This window comes from Physeter macrocephalus, chromosome 13, assembly GCF_002837175.3.
Source record: "Physeter macrocephalus isolate SW-GA chromosome 13, ASM283717v5, whole genome shotgun sequence".
Lineage (NCBI taxonomy): Eukaryota > Metazoa > Chordata > Mammalia > Artiodactyla > Physeteridae > Physeter > Physeter macrocephalus.
This window is the reverse complement of record NC_041226.1, coordinates 68,706,582-68,726,582: the sequence shown is the minus strand read 5'-3', so window position 1 is coordinate 68,726,582 and position 20,001 is coordinate 68,706,582. Positions and strand designations below refer to the sequence as shown.

General features: G+C 40.3%; 1 protein-coding gene across 4 annotated transcripts in view; it reads right to left on the bottom strand.

Annotated features, from left to right (window-relative positions):
* RAP2A (RAP2A, member of RAS oncogene family) overlaps nucleotides 1-20,001 on the bottom strand; it is a 42,178-nt gene that overhangs the window by 7,427 nt on the left and 14,750 nt on the right. Inside the window, exon 2 of one of the 4 annotated variants that reach the window (XM_055089674.1) lies at nucleotides 15,473-18,174. The exons of the other annotated variants lie outside the window; for them this stretch is intronic. Coding sequence (XP_054945649.1) covers nucleotides 18,003-18,174 — 172 coding nt within the window. The 3' untranslated portion in view covers nucleotides 15,473-18,002. Of the gene's footprint in view, nucleotides 1-15,472; nucleotides 18,175-20,001 lie in introns of those variants that run through there. 4 annotated transcript variants of the gene reach the window in all.

Below are 20,001 nucleotides of genomic sequence, written 5' to 3'. Positions count from 1 at the left end.
GGGGCCGGGACGGGAGCACGAGCCGGCGGCCACGGGACGGACGGACGGGGCGCGCGGAGAGGGGGGGACGGGAAACGCACGACACCGAGCGCGGCCCGGGGGCGGCGTCGTCACGGAGGAGAGGAGACCGGGGTCGGGAGGTGAGGGGAGGGGAGGGGGGAGGGGAGGGGGGAGGGGGAGGGGTGGGAGGGGGAAGGGGGAGGGGGAAGGGGGAGGGGGAAGGGGGAGTGGGGGAGGGAGGGCGCACCCATCTGGGTGGTGAGGAGAGGAGCAGAGGCAGGCCTGGAGTCACAGGGATAAAGCAGCCTCCTGACAGCAGCCTCTTTACCCCGCCCCCTGCCTAGGCTGAGCATTCTAACAACAGGGGACAGGAAAAGCGGAAGAGCCTTCCCCAAATGTGGGTACCTGTGGGGACGGGGGTCTGCAAAGGCGCTGCGTTGGCATGACAGAATTGGTCCTCTGTGTGGAGGGAAGATCTGGAGAAACCTGGATCCTCCTTCAGGAAGATGAGTGAGAAAGAAAAGGGAAAGCAGCAAAGGATGAGGTTGACAGAATAAAGTGAGGGTGTGAGGAAACTGGTCCTGCTCTCCACTGTGGCTATGCGGTATATTAAGAAACAAACAAACCCCAAACACCCAGACCAGGACTCCAGTTCCCGAACTGCTTCTCGCCAGTGCTGTGAATTTAGAAAATTAACTTAATCTCTATGTTCCGTGGCTTCTTGGACTATAAGATGAGCTGGATTAGCTAATTTCTAAGGGGTTCTTAAGCCCTGAAGTTGAAAGTCAGCACAGACACAGCAGGTCACTCCCAAGACAACACGTATCACTTACTGAGTGACTGCTGAGAGCCCAGCGCTGCTCTAAGAACAGCACCCAACAGGCTGAGCTTCACAAGAGATGCGGATGGACGCCGCGGGAGTAAGCCCAACATGCAGGGGTAACCTCGTCAGATTCAGTGGGGCGAGCTCCCCGGGCAGCGGAGCCTTCCGACTTGGCGAGTGGCGCCGGTGCTCAGTGCACTCCGCCTCCCAGGCAGGTGGAGGTGCACTCGGGGCCCCGGCAGCTCCATCTCACTGACACCACGGTTCAAACACAGAAACGTGGGATGCTTTTAGCTATGCAAGTACTGAAGGCTCCACGGAAAACTGCCTGCCGCTGCATGAGTAACTAGTGATAAACAGTCACTGTGTTGTATATTTATTCATCCATTTAACACGTTTATTTGATAAGGGCCTACTATGTGCTAGATACTATTCCAGGCACTTATGATCCATCAGTGAATAAAACAAAGGTCTCTGCCCTAGAGTCTAGCACAGGAGACGGTCATCGATAATACACCTAAGTAAATACGTAAGTTATTGGTTTACTAAATGGTGTTAAGTGCAATGGAAAAAAACTGCAGAACGGGGAGGGGGCTGGGAGCACAGGTGCGCCTTTAAACCAGATGAGCAGGGTAGGCCTTGTTGGGATGGTGGCACGTGAGCAAAGGTGTAAGGGAGTTTGCCAAGCAGGTATCTGGGGAAGAGCATGCCGGGTAGGACACGGGCCAGGCGGTGTGAAAGCTGGTGCGAGTGTGTGTGATGGCTGGGGGCCCATCTGTATAGCCTCCTGCCACTCCTGCAGCCAGAAGCCCTGCAGCATAGGAAACCTGTTCATTTCAGGCTAAACAGAACTTTGGAACCTGGGTGGCAAAAGTGGCCTCAGGAGACAAACGTGACATCTATGACAGGGCCAACTAGATTATCTAGGAAGACTAGGCACTTGGTTGGCAGGGGACGGCAGTACTTTCACGCTCTATATTTATAATAGTTTCGAGAGTTGTCTTCATTTTTTCCCTTTTCTAAACACATCACTTGGGAACAAAGGTGAAGATGCAAAATTCCGAAAATATTTAATTTATGTATTATTGTTAACGTTATTAAGAGCAGAGTACCACGCTGTCCACATCTGAAACATCAGCTGGTTTCTCATCAACTTCAGCATAACTTCTTTGATGTTTCCTTTGAGAGCAGGCTCATACAGTGGCTTCTGCATCTGACTTTTATTTTTGTTTATATTCTGAGGACTCTTATTAACATGAATGTTCATGTTGTTTACTGTATCATGAGCATGATTACATAATATATTAATAAATAAAATTAGTTCTTTTGAGCAGCTCTGCTTCATGCATTGCATGAAACATCAGAAATACTGGCTTGAGTATCACCTAGCTGTAGAATGTTGATGGCTTCTCAGTGGAGGCAGCTTTGTAAATATGAATAGTTCAAAGCATTTGATGTTCGTCAACAGTCTTTATGTAACTGTCTTGACATGGGTATATGTGTATGTATATTTTATTCTGGTTGTGTCTAAACTTGGCTGATCACCAAAATAGCTTGAGAATTAAAAATACTGATTCCCAGGCCCAACTCCAGAGCTACTGAATCTGAATTTGTGGGATCAGGACTCAAGACCCTATTAAAAAATACCTATCTATAAGTTCTGAAGACTAATTGTGAGGTTCAGCAGGGTTTAGGAATCACTGACCTGATCTACTACGTTGTGACCCCAAACAATACTGTATGTGTATAGTTCATGGTTTTATGCTGTGGTAAGTCCAGGATCAATTCCTTCTTCCTTGCATTTATTCACCAATGATAAGTTGTAGACAGAGACCACTACACTCAGTTCCTTTAACTTCCTTTTGAGGGTGTTGCATTGTAGCACATTAAAAGAAAGCTCTGCTTCACATGAGTTTTACCAGACTGCTGTCTTTTCAGTCACTCTTTCAAGAGCAGGTTGAAATACAATTCTCTTTAAATTCAGAAATGAGAATTGGAAATATTTTTACTTACAAGGTCCCCTTTTTCAACCTTCCACCCGTTGTTAAAAATCTCACCTACCAAGAGGGTCTCAAGGCAAAATGTCAGAACACCTGATGCTTTAATCATTTCCATGACAATCTTACCAAATGGTTATATTTCAACATCTTTAGTGATGTGGAAATCATATCTCAGGCAACCCATGTTGTCCTTCCTGTCAGTTCTGTTAAATGTTAGTGTTAAAAAGTCAGTGCTAAAAAGTTTATCCCTATCTAATGAGCTGTGATCTGTAACACTTGTCCCTCCTTTTACGCTTGAGAACTTAGAAATCTTTTCTCCAAAATGAAAATAGCTTTTCTTCTCCATCTCCCTGGTCAAATAAGTAACACATAATGATTTTAAAAAACCCATGGCGGGCTTCCCTGGTGGCGCAGTGGTTGGGAGTCCGCCTGCCGATGCAGGGGACACGGGTTCGTGCCCCGGTCCGGGAAGATCCCACATGCCGCGGAGCAGCTGGGCCCGTGAGCCATGGCCGCTGAGCCTGCGCGTCCGGAGCCTGTGCTCCGCAAAGAGAGAGGCCACAACAGTGAGAGCCTGGCGTACCGCAAAAAAAAAAAAAAAAAAAAAAAAAAAAAAAAACCCACAAAAAAACCATGGCAATATTTAAATAGGTAAAGAGGAAACTGAAAAACATTCTTAATCTCACCTCCATGAGAATAATTGCTATAACTATTTTGGTGTATATCGTTTCACTATTTTCCTATACATATCTATATAAATGTAAATTTTTATGAAAGGAGATTATACCAGCTTCGATTTTCACTTATCATGGACTTTGTATATCAATAAGTGATATACATCATATTAATGGCTAAACAGTATTCCATTTTATAGAGTCTCTACGATAAACATACCGTAATTTAATGACTCCTTCTCCATTTGTGCATGGAGAGTTCCCCTCTACTCATTTTTTTCACTAACAAACAGCAATCTGATGAACTACACCTAGAGGTATAACTTTTCTCAAAGGTATGCATAATGTGTGTGTGTGTGTGTGTGTGTGTGTGTGTGTGTGTGCATGGCATACCATCTAAACCAGAAAAATCACATTTCTAGATTAGACAACCAGATTGCCATGCACACATACATGCAATCTGAACTGACATCCAGAAATTTACACTACAACCAACAGTGCTTAAGAGTGCCTGTTTCCCACCCTTGGGATTGATATTTTTAATCTTTCAATAAAGTATTATGGCAGTTCTGGAGAAAGTGAACGGTTTTTGGCTAGGAGCTGAAGGCTCCTACCACAGCCTGCCAGCATAAAACATCAATACTTCTCGTAAGGATGGAAAACATAAGCTAAATAAGGCTTCCGTCTTCCTCTAAACTGATTTGTTTTGAGGTGATTAAATATTTCATCTTGAAAGAGTACTTCTGGTAACTTAGCTCGAGTAATGAAAGGAAACCACAATTCTATGGTTTCAGACTGCATACTGAACAACAGAGAGAAATTTATAAATGTAATGTAAAAATTAAGTTAGGAGCATAATAAAACTAAAAAGATACTCAAAGCTATCATGGATACTCCAAACCGATGTAGATAAAAATAATCTGTTTTAATAGAAATTAAGAGCTGACACTGTATCAGAAGAACAGGTTGATGGTGAGGGACCAATTGATCATGACGATGCAACTCAGGCATTTTGACTGTTGCATTAAAAAACCATCTGAGGGAGAAAATATTTGCAAGAGACATCTGATAAAGGATTGTTATCCAAAATATACAAAGAAGTCTTAAAACTCAACAAGAAACAAACAACCCAATTAAAAAAATGGGCGAAAGACCTTAACGGACATCTCAATGAAGAAGATAAACAGACGGCAAATAAGCAAGTGAAAAGATGGTGCACATCATATTTTGGCAGAGAAATTCAAATTAAAACAGAGATGCCACCATACGCCTACTAGAATGGACAAAATCTAGAACGCTGACAACACCAAATGCTAGATAGCAACAGGAACTCTCATTCGTTCCTGGTGGGAATGCAAAATGGTACAGCCACTTGGAGGACAGTTTAGTGGTTTCTTGGAAAACTACACATACTCTTATCATACAATCCAGCAAACCCCCCAAAGCGAATAATTATGAATATATAAAACCTGCATATGGAGGTACATAGCAGCTTTATTCATAATTGCCAAAACCTGGAAGCAACCAAGATATCCTTCAGTAGGTGAACGGATAAACTTCGGTACCTCCAGACAATGAAATATCATTCAGTGTTAACCAGAAATGACCTATCAAGCCATGAGAGGACAGGTAGGAAACTTAAAGGTGCATTAAGTGAAGGAAACCAATCTGAAATGGCTACATACTGTATGGTTTCAATTATGTGACATTTTGGAAAAGGGAAAACTATGGAGACAGTTAAAAGATCAGCAGTTGCCAGGAGTTGGTGGGGGTGGGGAGGAAGAGGTGAAGAGGTGGAGCACAGAGGATCTTTAGGGCAGTGAAAATACTCTTTATGATACCACCATGATGAATACATGCTATTAAACATTTGCCCAAATGCACATAACGTACAACACCAGGAGTGTACTAAGGTAAACTACTGACTTTGGATGATTATGATGTTTCAGTGTAGGTTCATCAGTTTAACCAATGTACCAGTCTGGTGGGGGATATTGCTTATGGGAAAGGCTATGCACGGGTAGGCTCAGGGGCTATACAGGAAATCTCCGCATCACCTCGATTTTGCTGTGAACCTTAAAATACTCTGAAGAAATAGTCTTTTTTTTTATTCTGTTATTTTATTTTTTATTTATTTATTTATTTGGCTGCATTGGGTCTTCGTTGAGGCGCGTGGGCTTTTCTCTGGTTGCGGTGGGCAGGGGCTACTCTTTGTTGTGGTGCGCGGGCTTCTCGTTGCGGTGGCTTCTCTTGTTGCGGAACGTGGGCGCTAGGCTTGTGGGCTTCAGTAGTTGCAGCACGTGGGCTCAGAAGTTGTGCCACGCGGGCTCTAGAGCGTAGGCTCAGTAGTTGCGGTGCATGGGCTTAGTTGCTCCACGGCATGTGGGATCTTCCCGGAGCAGGGATCGAACCCATGTCGCCTGCATTGGCAGGCGGATTCTTAACCACCATGTTACCAGGGAAGTCCAAGAAGTAAAGTCTTTTAAAAAGAGCTACTTGAGGACTAGGGTAGCCAAGTTGGCTTAAGTCCACTAAAGTCTTTATATCCCACTAATCACAGGTAAAAACTCAGGACAAAATACAAACAGCAACTACCAAACAACTCTGAAAAGTAAAGAAAAGCAGGCAGCTTGGGGAGGAGAGCCAATTCTTAGAGAGAAGACCCATATGGAGGTTGAATTTCCTAGTTTTTCCTCTTTTCTCTTGTGGCCTTGAGCTGAGGGTGGGCACTCAGTGGTATGCATACAGCCAGAACTCTGGGAGAAATTCTGTCTTTCTACCCAGAAGATCAGGGTAAAGGGATCTCTGTGAGCTGGAGTATGTGTGTGGGTGGGGAAACCTCCCTTTTTTCCTTTCTTTTCTTTTTTTTTTTAAGGGTTTTTTAAAAAAAATAAATTTATTTATTTTATTTTTGGTTGCGTTGGGTCTTCATTGTTGCATGTGAGCTTTCTCTAGCTGCGGTGAGTGGGGGCTACTCTTCATTGCAGTGTGCATGCTTCTCATTGTGGTGGCTTCTCTTTGTTGTGGAGCACGGGCTCTAGGCGTGCGGGCTTCAGTCGTTGTGGCAGGCGGGATCAGTAGTTGTGGCTCACAGGCTCAGTAGTGGTGCTCGGGCTTAGTTGCTCCGCGGCACGTGCGATCTTCCCGGACCAGGGCTCAAACGCCTGTCCCCTGCGTTGGCAGGCAGGTTCTTAACCACTGAGCCACCAGGGAAGCCAAAACCTCCCTTTTTTCTTGTTTTTCTTTTCACAACTCACCTACAGTGGGCCCCTAGCAGAGCTGGGGTAGTGGGCAATGCCAACAGCTAAGACTTCATTAGAAATTTCTGGTTAGAGGAACTGAAAAAAGGGCCCCTTAAGGTCCAAAGAGAATGAGAGAAATCTTTAGTTTTTTTTCCTTCTTTTTTCTCTGCCCACTATGCTAGGAAGATGACCCCAACTGTGAGAACTGTGTAGCAATGCAGAAGGATATCAACCAACTTTATCTAATTAATATTTATAGAACACTGTACACCATAAAAGCAGAATACATATTCTTGTCAAGTGCCCCTGCAATATTCACTAAGACAGACCATATTTTTGGCTATAAAAACTGTAACAAATGTAAAAGAGCTGAAATGATACAAAATATATTCTCAGACCATAGTGGAACTAAACTAGAAATCAGTAACAAAAAAATATCAAGAAAAATCTCCAGATATTTAGAAACTGAACCATATACTTCAAAATAATCCATGGGTCAAAGAAGACATCATTAAAAAATAAGAAAACACTTATTTGAATGAAAATGAAAACAGAACATATCAAAATCTGTGGGATGTAGTTAAAGCACTGCACAGAGAAAAATTATAGCATTAAATGTTTATATTTAAAAAGAAGAAAGGTCTTAAATCAACGATCTGTGCTACTACCTTAAGAAACTAGAAAAAGCACAAAATAAATCCAAATTAAGCAGAAGGATGAAATAATAAGGAACAAAAATAAAAGAAACTGAAAACAGAAAAACAATATAGAAAATCAACAAAATTAAAAATCTAGTTCTCTGAAAAGACCAACAAAACTGATAAACTTTTAGCCAGACTGATGAAGAAAAAAAGATGACACAAATTAACAATACCAGAAAGAGGAAACTTTCTACACACCCTACAGACATGAAAGAGAATATGCTCCTGAAATAAAAACTTAGATGAAATGCACCAATTCCTTGAAAAAATTTACTTATATGATGTCATTCATGCTCCTCTTCTCAGGGGGTGACAATAGCTCTCCACTACTGATCATATTATACCTAAACCCCTCTGTTTAGCTTCTTCAGGTTTCCAAACTCTAGCCCTTCATATCTAATTCAACTTTATCTCCTACAACTTTCCAAAGAGAATCTTCTGTTCTAAATTCTGTTTCCTTGTTCATGATGGTCCTCTAACGATAGAAGTCCCTACCAATCAAAATTCTAACTACCATTCAAAATTTAGGTCAAATTTCATCTCTTTTAAAATCTTCCTTTTATAAATAGCTCATTTATCTGAACTCTTATTTACATTTTATATCATTAAGAATTTGGGGTTCATAGGTTTTCATTAATTTATTTCTTGAGTATCTACAGGCATTGTGTGAAGGACTAGAGATATTAGACAAATAAAATCCTTGGAGTTTACACTCAAGTTGAAGGTAACACTATAAACAAACAACCAATGTAACTAAAGACTGTGATAGCTGTTTCAAAGAAAATCAATATTGATTAATGTACAGTAACTTGGGCAGGCCAATATTACATGAGGTGATCAAAGAAGGCATCTCTGGGAGATGAATTCTAAGCAGAAACTTGAAGACTGAGAGTTGAGTCAGCCATGGGAGAAAACCAGGAATCAAACATTTTAGCCAGAAGAAAATATAAAGGATAGGTTGTAGAAGAGTACGAGGCTTATTCAGGGAACAAAAAGGAGACTGGAACGATTACAGCGTAAAGAGCAAGGGGGAAGAAAAGCATGAGGGATGATTGAAGAAGGACCTATGGCCGCTATTGTAAGAATAGGAGAAAGTCACTGAAGGTATTTTAACAAAAAAAAATTAGGTGGTCTATGTGTTAAGAGATCAGTGTGGTTAACGTACAGAAAATGTTCTTTAGGGGCACAACAGTAGTAGGAAGACAGGAGATGATTGTACTGTTCCAGGCAAAAGTCAACGATGACTTGAATTGGGATGGTGGCAGTGACAGTATTAAGAAATAAAACTTAAAATATATTTCGGAGGCGGCACCAACAAAGACATGATAATGGACTGGTTGAAGAAGACAGCAGGTAGTGGTCTGACAAAAAAGAGAAAGCAGTAAGATTCATAGGTAAACTATTGCTTTTACAAGTATAGTTTTATCTCATGACTAAGAACCTTAGACCCCAAGGGGAACTACCATATGCCTCCTATTACCCTGTTTCTAATACAGTTGTACTGTGATCATGTTTAAAATTGTCTTGGTTATCAAATCACTACTTCTTACAAAGAAACTTCTAGTATACCATGGAGTTCTTAATAAACATTAAAAACAATCCCCTCTTAGCTTAAAATTCGATGATGATTTTCCTGTAGAAGTGGCTACTTCCTTTTCCTATATAAGTTTAATTTTCTAAATATCCTACTCGCTTCATGTTTACCTTAATATTATTCCTGGATTTCTACCTATCCTTTACTGATTACCTGGGAGTCTTTTTAAAGATGTATGTTGTTTCCAGACACAAACTTTTCTTTTACTATGTAAGATAAAAATCATTTGCCACTCAAATTTCACCTTGTTGAAGGTCTTTCTACATACTCTCAAATTACTACGAATAGAAAAAGAGTAAGATTTCTGCCTTCTACTTCTACCATACACTTGGATATTCTGATTATTTCTAAAAGTTTGTGAATGATAATTACCCAACACTAAGATGTATTTTTAGCTCTTTCCGAATCATTACTTTAATCAAGTCTTTAAAAATCTTAGAAAAATATTATGTCAATCAACAAGAAGCTTCAAATACTTTTTTGATTGGAGGGACGGTATAAGTAAATAAAAACTCCAACACTGTCCCCTCTTCTTAGGCCCTCCTAAGAAAGAAAAAGTTATACTTCTCCATATGGCCTTTTCAGCATTATGCTCTCCTCAGACCATTAAAAAAATTAAGTCTGGAAAATTCTACTGTTTCACGGGGTGGGGCAAAAGGGAAGAGGAGGGCAAACTGGTAAAAGCAGTCATTGTTCTGGCCTCAACTAGGGAAAAGGTGAATGGTACCCAATTTGTCCAAAGGCAGTTGAAGGTGACTCAACCAATTCCTTGAAAAGTACAAACTATCACAACTCATCTCATATGAAACAGATCATTTAAATACCAATTTATCAATTATTATCCTATGCAATATGGTTTTAGTGTCAAGTGAAAAACTCTTTGTCTAGCCCTAGATCATGAAGATCTTCTCTAAAAGTTTTATAGTTTTGCATTTTACATTTAAGTCAGATCAATTTTAAGTTAGTTTTTGTTAAGATGTGAGGTTTAGGTTATACATGCCTAACTGCTCCAGCTTTTTGTTGAAAAATTATCAAATACCAGAAATAAATCTAATCAAAGATTTAAAAGACTTTTACAATGAAAATTACAAAACAGTGCTTAGAGAAGTTAAAGAAGACTTAAATAAATGGAGGAATGTACTATTCACTGATTGGAAGACTCAACATTAACACGTCAATTCTCCACAAATTGATTTATGGATTCCATGTAATCCCAATCAAAATGACAGCAGGTTTTTGATAATTTTGTGCGTGTGGGGTAACTGACATATGATTTTTGGAAATGCAAAGAATTCTATGGAAAAGCAAAATAACTAGAATAGCCAAAGCAAATCTGAAGAATTAAAACAAAGCTTGAGTATTAGATACCATATATCAAGACTTATAAAGCTATAATAATTAAGACGGTGTGGTTTACACATAAGAAGAAATAGAAAAATGGAACAGAATAGAGGGTCTAGAAACAGACCTACACATATAGATTTGCCTGATTTATGACAAAGGTGCATCTACAATTCACTGGGGAAATGGTCTTTTAAATAAATAGCACTAGGTCAAATGGATAGCCATATGTGGATAAAAACCAAAAACCAAACACGAAAAAAACCTTGAACCACCCCCCCATCTTACACCACTAACACAAATTACAGATGAATCATAGAATGAAAGTCAATATACCTTCTAGAAAGAAATATGGAGGATGAATCTTCATAACCTTAGAGTGGACAAAGATATATTAATTAGGACACAAAAAAGAACCATAAAAGATTAATAAAGTAGACTTCATTAAAATTAAGAATTTATGCCCATTAAAAGAAACTATTAAGCAAGTCAAAAGGTAAGGCAAGATTGGGAAAAGGTATCTGCAATACATATATCTGACAAAGGACTTCTATCCAAAATGTATAAAGAATTTCTACAAAATGTAAGAAGACAATACAATTTTTAAGTGGACAAAACACTTGAGCAGGTATTTTTTAAAAGAAGATATGCAAATAGTCATTAAGCATACAAAAAGGTGTTCATCATTATACACCAGGGAAATAAAAACTAAAATCAAAATGAGGTACCACTAAAATCTTATCAGATAAGCTAAAATTTTTAAAGACTGACTACATCAAATGTTGACCAGGATGTGGAACAACTGAAACTCTTATTGGGGGAAGAGTAAATCGGTACAACTACTTTGGAAAATCATTTGGCAGTACAGTTGACCCTTTAACAACTTGGGGGTTAATCTGCATATAGCTTAGAGTTGGCCCTCCGTATCCATGGTTCCTCCACAACTAACTAGGGCTTCAACAAACCATGGACTGTGTAGCACTGCAGTATTTACTTTTGAAAAATATCTGCATATAAGTGAACCTGCGCAGTTCCAATCCACGTTGTTCAAGGGTCAACTGTATTTACTAATGCTGAGCCTATGCATTCATGACCCAGTGATTCGACTCCGAGGTATATACACCAAGGGACAGGGTACATATATACACCAAGGGACAGTGTACACATATGCACCAAAAGATATGTACTAGAATGTTCACCGTAGTGTTACTCATGATAGCCCTGATCTAGAAACTATCCAAATACTTATCAACAGAATAAAGAATGAAATCATACAAGAGGACTACATACAAGGGGACTACTGTACCTCAGTGAAGAATCAGCGACTGCTACAAGCAACATGGATGAATCTGACAAAGAGGATGCTGAATGCTAAAGGCCAGACGCTTAATAACAGACAAAACTAATCTCTGCTGGTCTTTGAGCATGGAAGCGACAGGACAGGATGAAACATGAGGGAACCTGCTGTGTTGCTTGAAATGTTTGTCCCACATCTTCATCCGGTACTTGGCTACCTGGAGTACGCATCTAGCTGTCTAATCTTAATTTGTGTACTTCACTACACAAAAGTTATACATCAATAAAAAAATAAATTGAAACAGAAAAAGAATCAGTAGATGAGATAATTATCTAAATGATCTCCTCATTGAAATAGGTATGGTAAAATAACCTTCAAGACAAACTGAGTGAGCATGCATGTTGGTTATGGGGTGCAAGTCACACAGAGTGCACGATAAAGTCCATCAGTTAGTATATTATTCAGCTGAATACTGCTAATCCATTTTAAATCTCTGTCCACGTCCTATGCTGTTTATTTTATATTCAAAACTGGCTAAAGACTGAAAGCATAAGGAGTACTATACTAAAGTGTATGTTTTTGGAAATAAAAACGATAATAACTCTGAACATTTTCTTCACCATCAGATCTATAAATTGCATCCATCTGACCACAATTCTTTTCAGGCATATCAAGATGCCACAGTATGCCAGAGAACTTCAAACATCCACGTTAGAAACAGAAAATACAATCATGACCACATTCAATCTGGCTTTTTATTTATTAGAAATGAAGATAATCTGCCCCAGTAATGTGTCATATGTGAGGAAGTGTTTGCAACTGGAAGCCTTAAACCTTGTTATTTAGAAACTAATTGCAAAAATATCTGAATAAACCATTTTATTCCCCCCCCCCCTTTTTTTTTTAAAGCACAATATCCAAGATATCCAAAATAAGGCAGAGGAAGGCAGTTGTCGGTCCACATTTGATACTTTAACGTGTAGTTAAATTTCAATCTGCATTTTAATGTATATTCAGTCATCAAATAATCTGTCAACAAAGTATGCATCTTCTTACATAATTTAAATAGCAGGGAAAATTCAAGTTTGGACACCTATTCGAAAAACACATAACTTTCATCTATCTAAGGAACAAAGGCCTTCCGACATAAAAATGCTTTTTATCTTTAGTGAGAGTCGAAATCTAAAAACCTTTGCATTAAAAAACAGGTCCAACTATTGTACTTGAAAAGACTAAATTGAGTCAATCGCTCAGGAAAACGCAAGTTATTTGAACTGTTATCTAAATTTATATCAAATTATAGGATACATCTTCTCAGCATCCCCTCATTTCAAATTCTTGGCAAAAATGTTAATGAATGAAAATTCATACATAGCTGATACACAGTTAAAGTTCAGTTACAAGTACTTCTTAAAAGTTACCTCTCACTGAAGAAGATTTAAAGATGCATCAAAGCTAGAAAGAGCTAAGACTTTTTATAAACTTTTAAATTATGAACAGAAGAGTATTTTTCCTGGGGTATTTTCCTACTGTTGTAGTAAGATCTTAAAATATTTATTTCCAAATCACTAAATACAAACAGCACCAAACAAAACTAAAAAGACAAACACACACTGAAATCTCTAGAAAACGCAGGTTATCAGACCAGAAGAATTAGCTTTTCTTCTCTCCAGCAATAAGCAGCTCAGGGGACGAGCATATCAATTATGCATGACAGGTTGTAACTGGTTGGTTCAACTGGCATAAGTTTGACTGGGGAAGTCTATTAAAAAGTTTTTTTTTTTTCATTTGAAGCGGGAGAAGTAACAGGTGACAGATGGCAAAGGCAAAACAAAACAAATGCACAATGAAGAAAGGAGCTGGAAACTATCATTACTGGCAGAGATTACGGTGCCCAACGGCCGCCAATGGAGAATGATGAGCTGCCGATATTTTGACAGGATTCAAGTCAACAGCGAATTAAAAGAAGTTAGAAACAGTTCTAAGAAGTCACTGTGAGAGTGAGGGAGGAAGGGTGGTAAGCAAAAGTCTTCACTAGTCTCTAAAGTAATCAGGTTTGGGATGAGAGACTGTAACAATAGGTCTGGAACAGTAGTGATTACAGGGGACAGGCAGGGTGAGAATTACTGGATGTGAGAAAATCTGTCCCTTCATTTTCATTCCCGCTACAAAACCCCTTTCATTTCCAAAACAAGTCATGCCTGAGCTATGCAACAGTCTCCTAACTGGTCCCACCTCCAATTTCTCACCCCTCTATTCTATCCTACATGCCACTTCCACAGTAGTTCTCTTAAAGCCCTGCACACGGTTCTCTCCCCATCCCCCCAAACCACTACCTAAGAAAAATACGTGCTGGCTCTACAACCACTTGATAAAGGCTATGTCTACGTTAACAGTCAAGGTCAACCACAATGTGGTCACCGGCTAAAATCATGACGGACTGCACCGCAAGGGGGAGAGAACTGGATGTCGATTTAGTGGACCTAGAAAGTCTAGCTGTGCTCCCTCAGATATGTCATGGGACCTCTCTGAGCCTCATGTTCCTTACCTGTGAAACAAACATTACTGATCCTTAGGTATTATGTTACGGAAGATGACGGTGGTGACTTTACTAATAACAGCTATAGCATCCGTAGAGGGCTTAGGAGGTGCCAGACACTGCACTCAGCAGCTTACGTGAATTATCCATTGAAGTATTATGGATACTGGAAAATGCTATTGTTACATGGTAACAAAAACTGTTACATAGTTATCTTATTTCCTATCCCCAGCTTCCATTCCCTGGCAGGATGGCCAAACCTAACTTTCTACTCTAAAGACCATTAGTTCTTATGGGAACAATGTAAGAAAAACAGGATAGATACTCTTGCCTCTGATACCAGAAGCTGACAATTTACCATCTTCTCTGAACAGAAGTATCTTTCCTTACTCTATTCATCTTCTTGCTCCAGGCACTGCTAAGTCAAGTTACTAGATATGAACCATGACTCTGACGTCCTATAAAACAATGTGGGATAATAAAAAAGAAAATGGAAACAAAACAAAACTGAAGAGAATTAGGTGTTCTGAGATAAAGTCTTGCTTCTGCTTTAAAACAGCTGTGCCACCTTTAAAGTTAGATCTGGGACCTCAGGAAGGCAAGGGCCGTGAGTGTTTTTTTAGGTAGCTGTATCCCCGGTGCTGGAATCAATTCTGGATGCTTATAGCCATACAAAATAGAATGAGTCAATGAAGTGATTATCTTCAAGTATGACAGTTTTTGTATGTAGCCCATAGTGAAAATGTCACAGAAATAATGCAAACATATCCATGGTCACCAGGCTAAAAAAGCATTTTGGATGTACACCATCTAGAATGCTTTATTTCTTATTCTTTATCATGCTTTCCATTAGATGACGAAATGCTTAAACTGATTTGCAATATAAGGGGTCTCCAGATATTCTGAAAGAAAATGGTCAAAATCCATAAGGTAATGAACTGAAGGGACCTTTATTCCTAATTGGACAAACATTTACTGGATGCCTTCTTTGTGCCCGGTGCTGGATATCAAAACTGAAGTAGACTACCACCAAATACATACACGGAAGAAGCTTTCTTTGTTAACATAAATTAGATGGTATATGTCGACTACTTTTAGAAAGAATATACACTGTGGGTAGAGTAAATGGGGATGGGCAGTACAGACTACTATTACAAGCAATTCCAAAGTGTATACATATAGGCAGATTTTTCTGCTGAAACTAAACTTTAATATGTTATACTCTAATAAAATTAAATATGATCTTCAAAGTGCCGTTAATCACATGTGGGTGTGAATGGTAAAATGACCCAGGACAGGTACAGTGTGAAGGCAGTTGGTAGATGCCTGCGTCCATCTGCCACCTTTTAAGAGGTAAAATACATCCTTTCACTCACTTGTCACTCATCCTCATTACACATTCTTTAAAGATCTTCACAGAGAAATCCGAAGGATCAATGGTACTCTTATCAAAATAATTTCTAAAATATCAACATGTTCACCTAAAAATGTTTTATTGTTCCAGATAACTATTACTGCACAAAAACCACCCCCAAACTAATGGCTTAACGTAACCCTTTTATTCTGTTTCGCGGTGGTGTGAGTCAGGAACTTGGGCAGAGCTCGGGCGGCCGATTCTTCTGCTCCGTGTGGCACTGGCTGGGCTCACTCAGTGGTGTTCAGCTAGGGCTGGCCTGGGAGGGGTCTCACAGCTGGCTTCACCTCAGGCCTGGCCCGCTGGTGGCCACAGCTGCAAGGGTACCTCCGTCTCTCTCTCCACAGTCCCAGGGCCTTTTCATGTGTTCTCCAGGAGGGTAGCTGGACTTCTCACATGGCAGCTCAGGGCTCCAAAAGACCACAGTGGCAGGTGCTTTGTCGTCTTAAGAGACTAGGCCCGAAACTTGCTTAGCATCACTTCTTGGTCAAAGTAGTTACAGGTCGGCCCAGATTCAAGGGGAGGGGAAATAGATCCCACCTCTCTCTGGGAGTCATGCCAAACAATCCACAGCCATCTTTAGTCTAGCATGTTTAGTAAAAAAGATGTCACCTTTTTAAAAAAAAAAAAATTAATTAATTAATTTTTGGCTGCGTTGGGTCTTCCTTGCGGTGCGCAGGCTTTCTCTAGTTGCAGTGCGTGGGCTTCTCACTGTGGTGGCTTCTCTTGTTGCGGAGCATGGGTTCTAGGCACGCGGGCTTCAGTAGCTGTGGCGCACACGCTTTGTTGCTTCGAGGCATGTGGGATCTTCCTGGACCAGGGCTCGAACCCATGTCCCCTGCAATGGCAGGCAGATTCTTAACCAATGCGCCACCAGGGAAGTCCAAAAGATGTCATCTTTTTTTTTTTTTTTTTTTGTGGTATGCGGGCCTCCCTCTGCTGTGGCCTCTCCCGTTGCGGAGCACAGGCTCCGGACGCGCAGGCTCAGCGGCCACGGCTCACGGGCCCAGCCGCTCCGCGGCATGTGGGATCCTCCCGGACCGGGGCGCGAACCCGGTTCCCCTGCATCGGCAGGCGGACGCGCAACCACTGCGCCACCAGGGAAGCCCAAGATGTCATCTTTTAAACTGAATAAAATTTCCAGTTCATGAGGATCCGCTGCCCCAAATTCAGAAATGTAATACAGAAGGATGTTGGCCAAGTCAAAGAAAGAGACTGTTTATACAGACTGGATATCACAAAAATACAAGTAAAAATGGGATTGAAATTGACATAATTCTAAAAACAGGGAACTTAAGGTAAGCGCCTAGAGGGACCATATAATTTTTGCCAAGAGACACTTTTGAGATGGGAAGGGGCACTGTAAATAAATGTACCAAGGCAACAGGTGTAAACCTGAACTGTCCCAGGTTAAGAGACGTACGGCCACCTTTGGAGAAAAGGAACAGATCAAAGCGGTGGTACTTATTCAAAGGAAGTATTTATGGGATTGTTAGAAGCTAGTCAGCACGATCTAGAAAAGCTTTAGTACTTATGATTTTAACAGGATGTGCTGATGAGAGCAACAGAACAAACCTTCTTCCCCCAAATAGTCCCTTCCTCCATAAATGTCCAAGTATTTCTTTCAGTAAAACCAGATGATGTGCTCAGGGTAGCCTGAGGAATGAACAATGTCATCAAGAGTGGCCTCTTCAAATGGCTGTACCTCTGGGAGGCCTCCAACCACCCAACACTCTGTTTATATCCTTCCTCCCTGAAGGGGGCAGTATGCCGACACTGGTTGATGGCCATTTGAGAGCAAGAACAAGTAGAATTTATGCAAACATTAAGCTCTTTAATGCAAGACCACTGGAAAAAGTTTCAAGCCATCAGTATTATGTGTAAACTCATTAATCATTGAACAGTTATTTTCTCATCTCCAGCTCTTCTAAAATAAACTTAAAAATTGTCTTAACTTTCTAGTTGGTGTTCATATATGTATGCACTTGTCTTAACAATGAGCACCCAGCTCCTTACTATGCCAACATGACTATGACTGATGGACAAAGTGTGATTGGAGTGTTGGTTCACGAAGCAGAAAACAGTCCAAGTGTATGTGGGTCATCTGGGTGGGTGGGTGGGGGATTATATTTTGGATAGCATAGTTTTTTAAAAAATAATTAATTAATTAATTAGTTTTTGGCTGTGTTGGGTCTTTGTTGCTGAGCGCAGGCTTTCTCTAGTTGCCGTGAGCGGGGGCTACTCTTCGTTGTGGTGTGCGGGCTTCACATAGTGGTGGCTTCTCTTGTTGTGGAGCATCGGCTCTAGGTGCGTGGGCTTCAGTAGTTGTGGCACGCGGGCTTCAGTAGTTGTGGCACGCGGGCTCTAGAGTGCAGGCTCAGTAGTTGTGGCGCGCGGGCTTAGTTGCTCCGCGGCATGTGGGATCTTCCCGGACCAGGGCTCGAACCTGTGTCCCCTGCACTGGCAGGCGGATTCTTAACCACTGCGCCACCAGGGAAGTCCTGGATAGTATAGTTTTATGTGTACCATATTTGGATATTTCAGCTTCACTAAATGCAAAGACAAAAGAATTGATATTAAGATAAAGCTTATTCTTTTTTTTTGTTTGTTTCTTAATCTATATTAAACTATCCCTGATAACGAACTTTTATCTTTAGATAATCTCCCAGCTATCTTCCCTGGGTACTAGCTAATCTACGCTGTTTTCTCTCAATTATCCATAAATCAGTTAATTTTTTTTTAATGCTTTCTAAGATAACAATTCTGCTCAAACCATTCAACAATCAAATACAAAGTAAGATTTCATTTCCAGGGAGGATCAAAATGTACTAAATATAACAAAGCAAATATATAATTGTTGGCATTAGTCTTACAGACAAATTTTGACCTTCTATAATGAGTTAGAATGCATCAAAAAACCTTTAGAAAAGGTGAGAGAAACAGGGGAGGGGGATTAAGAAGTACAAACTTCCAGTTACAAAATAAATGATTCAGAGGTATGAAATATACAGTATACATTTGTATAGGGGAATATAGGCAATAATAATGCAATATCTTTGTATGATGACAGATGGTAACTAGACTTATCATGGTGATCATTCTGTAACATATTGGGTTGGCCAAAAGGTTCGTTCAGATTTTTCCGTAAGATGGGTCCAGTAGCACTTAGTTGTCTTTAACTTCATTCGAAACAACTTTGTTAGACTGTATGTGACAGCTATCGTATCAGCCTGCATTTTAAAAAAGACATCAAAATTGGTGAATTTTTGTGTAGCCGTTTCAACGTTGAAGAGGAGGGGAAAAAAAAAGCAACGTTTTCGGCATATTATGCTTTATTATTTCAAGAAAGGTAAAAACGCAGCCGAAACGCAAAAAAAAAGATTTGTGCAGTGTATGGAGAAGGTGCTGTGACTGATCAAACGTGTCAAAAGTGGTTTGCGAAGTTTCGTGTTGGAGATTTCTCGATGGACGATGCTCCAAGGTTGGGCAGACCAGCTGAAGTTGATAGCGATCAAATTGAGACATTAATTGAGAACAATCAGGATATTTTGAGTATGCCAGCAGGGGATAGCTGACATACTCAAAATATCCAAATCAAGCACTGAAAATCATTTGCACCAGCTTGGTTATGTTCATCGCTTTTATGTTTGGGTTCCACAGAAGTTAAGTGAAAAAAACCTTCTTGACCACATTTTCACATGCGATTCTCTACTTAAATGTAATGAAAACGTTGTTTTTAAAACAAATTGTGACATGTGATGAAAAGTGGATACTGTACAGTAATGTGGAAAGGAAGAGATCGTGGGGCAAGGGAAATGAACCACCACCAACCACACCAAAGGCCGGTCTGCATCCAAAGAAGGTGATGTTGTGTATATGGTGGGACTGGAAGGGAGGCCTCTATTATGAGCTCCTTCTGGAAAACCAAATGCTGAATTCCAACAAGTACTGCTCCCAATTAGACCAACCGAAAGCAGCACTCGATGAAAAGCAGAAAAGCGTCCAGAATTAGTCAACAGAAAACACATAATCTTCCGTCAGATAACGCAAAGCCGCATGTTTCTTTGATGACCAGGCAAAAACTGTTACAGCTTGGCTGGGAAGTTCTGATTCATCCACCGTACTCACCAGACATTGCACCTTCAGATTTCCATTTATTTCAGTCTTTACAAAATTCTCTTAATGGAAAAAATTAATGGCTCTCTTAATGGAAAAAATTAATGGCTCTCTTAATGGAAAAAATTTCAATTCCCTGGAAGACTGTAAAAGGCACCTGGAACAGTTCTTTGCTCGAAGAGATAAAAAGTTTTGGGAAGATGGAATTATGGAGTTGCCTGAGAAATGGCAGAAGGTAGTGGCACAAAAGGGTGAATACG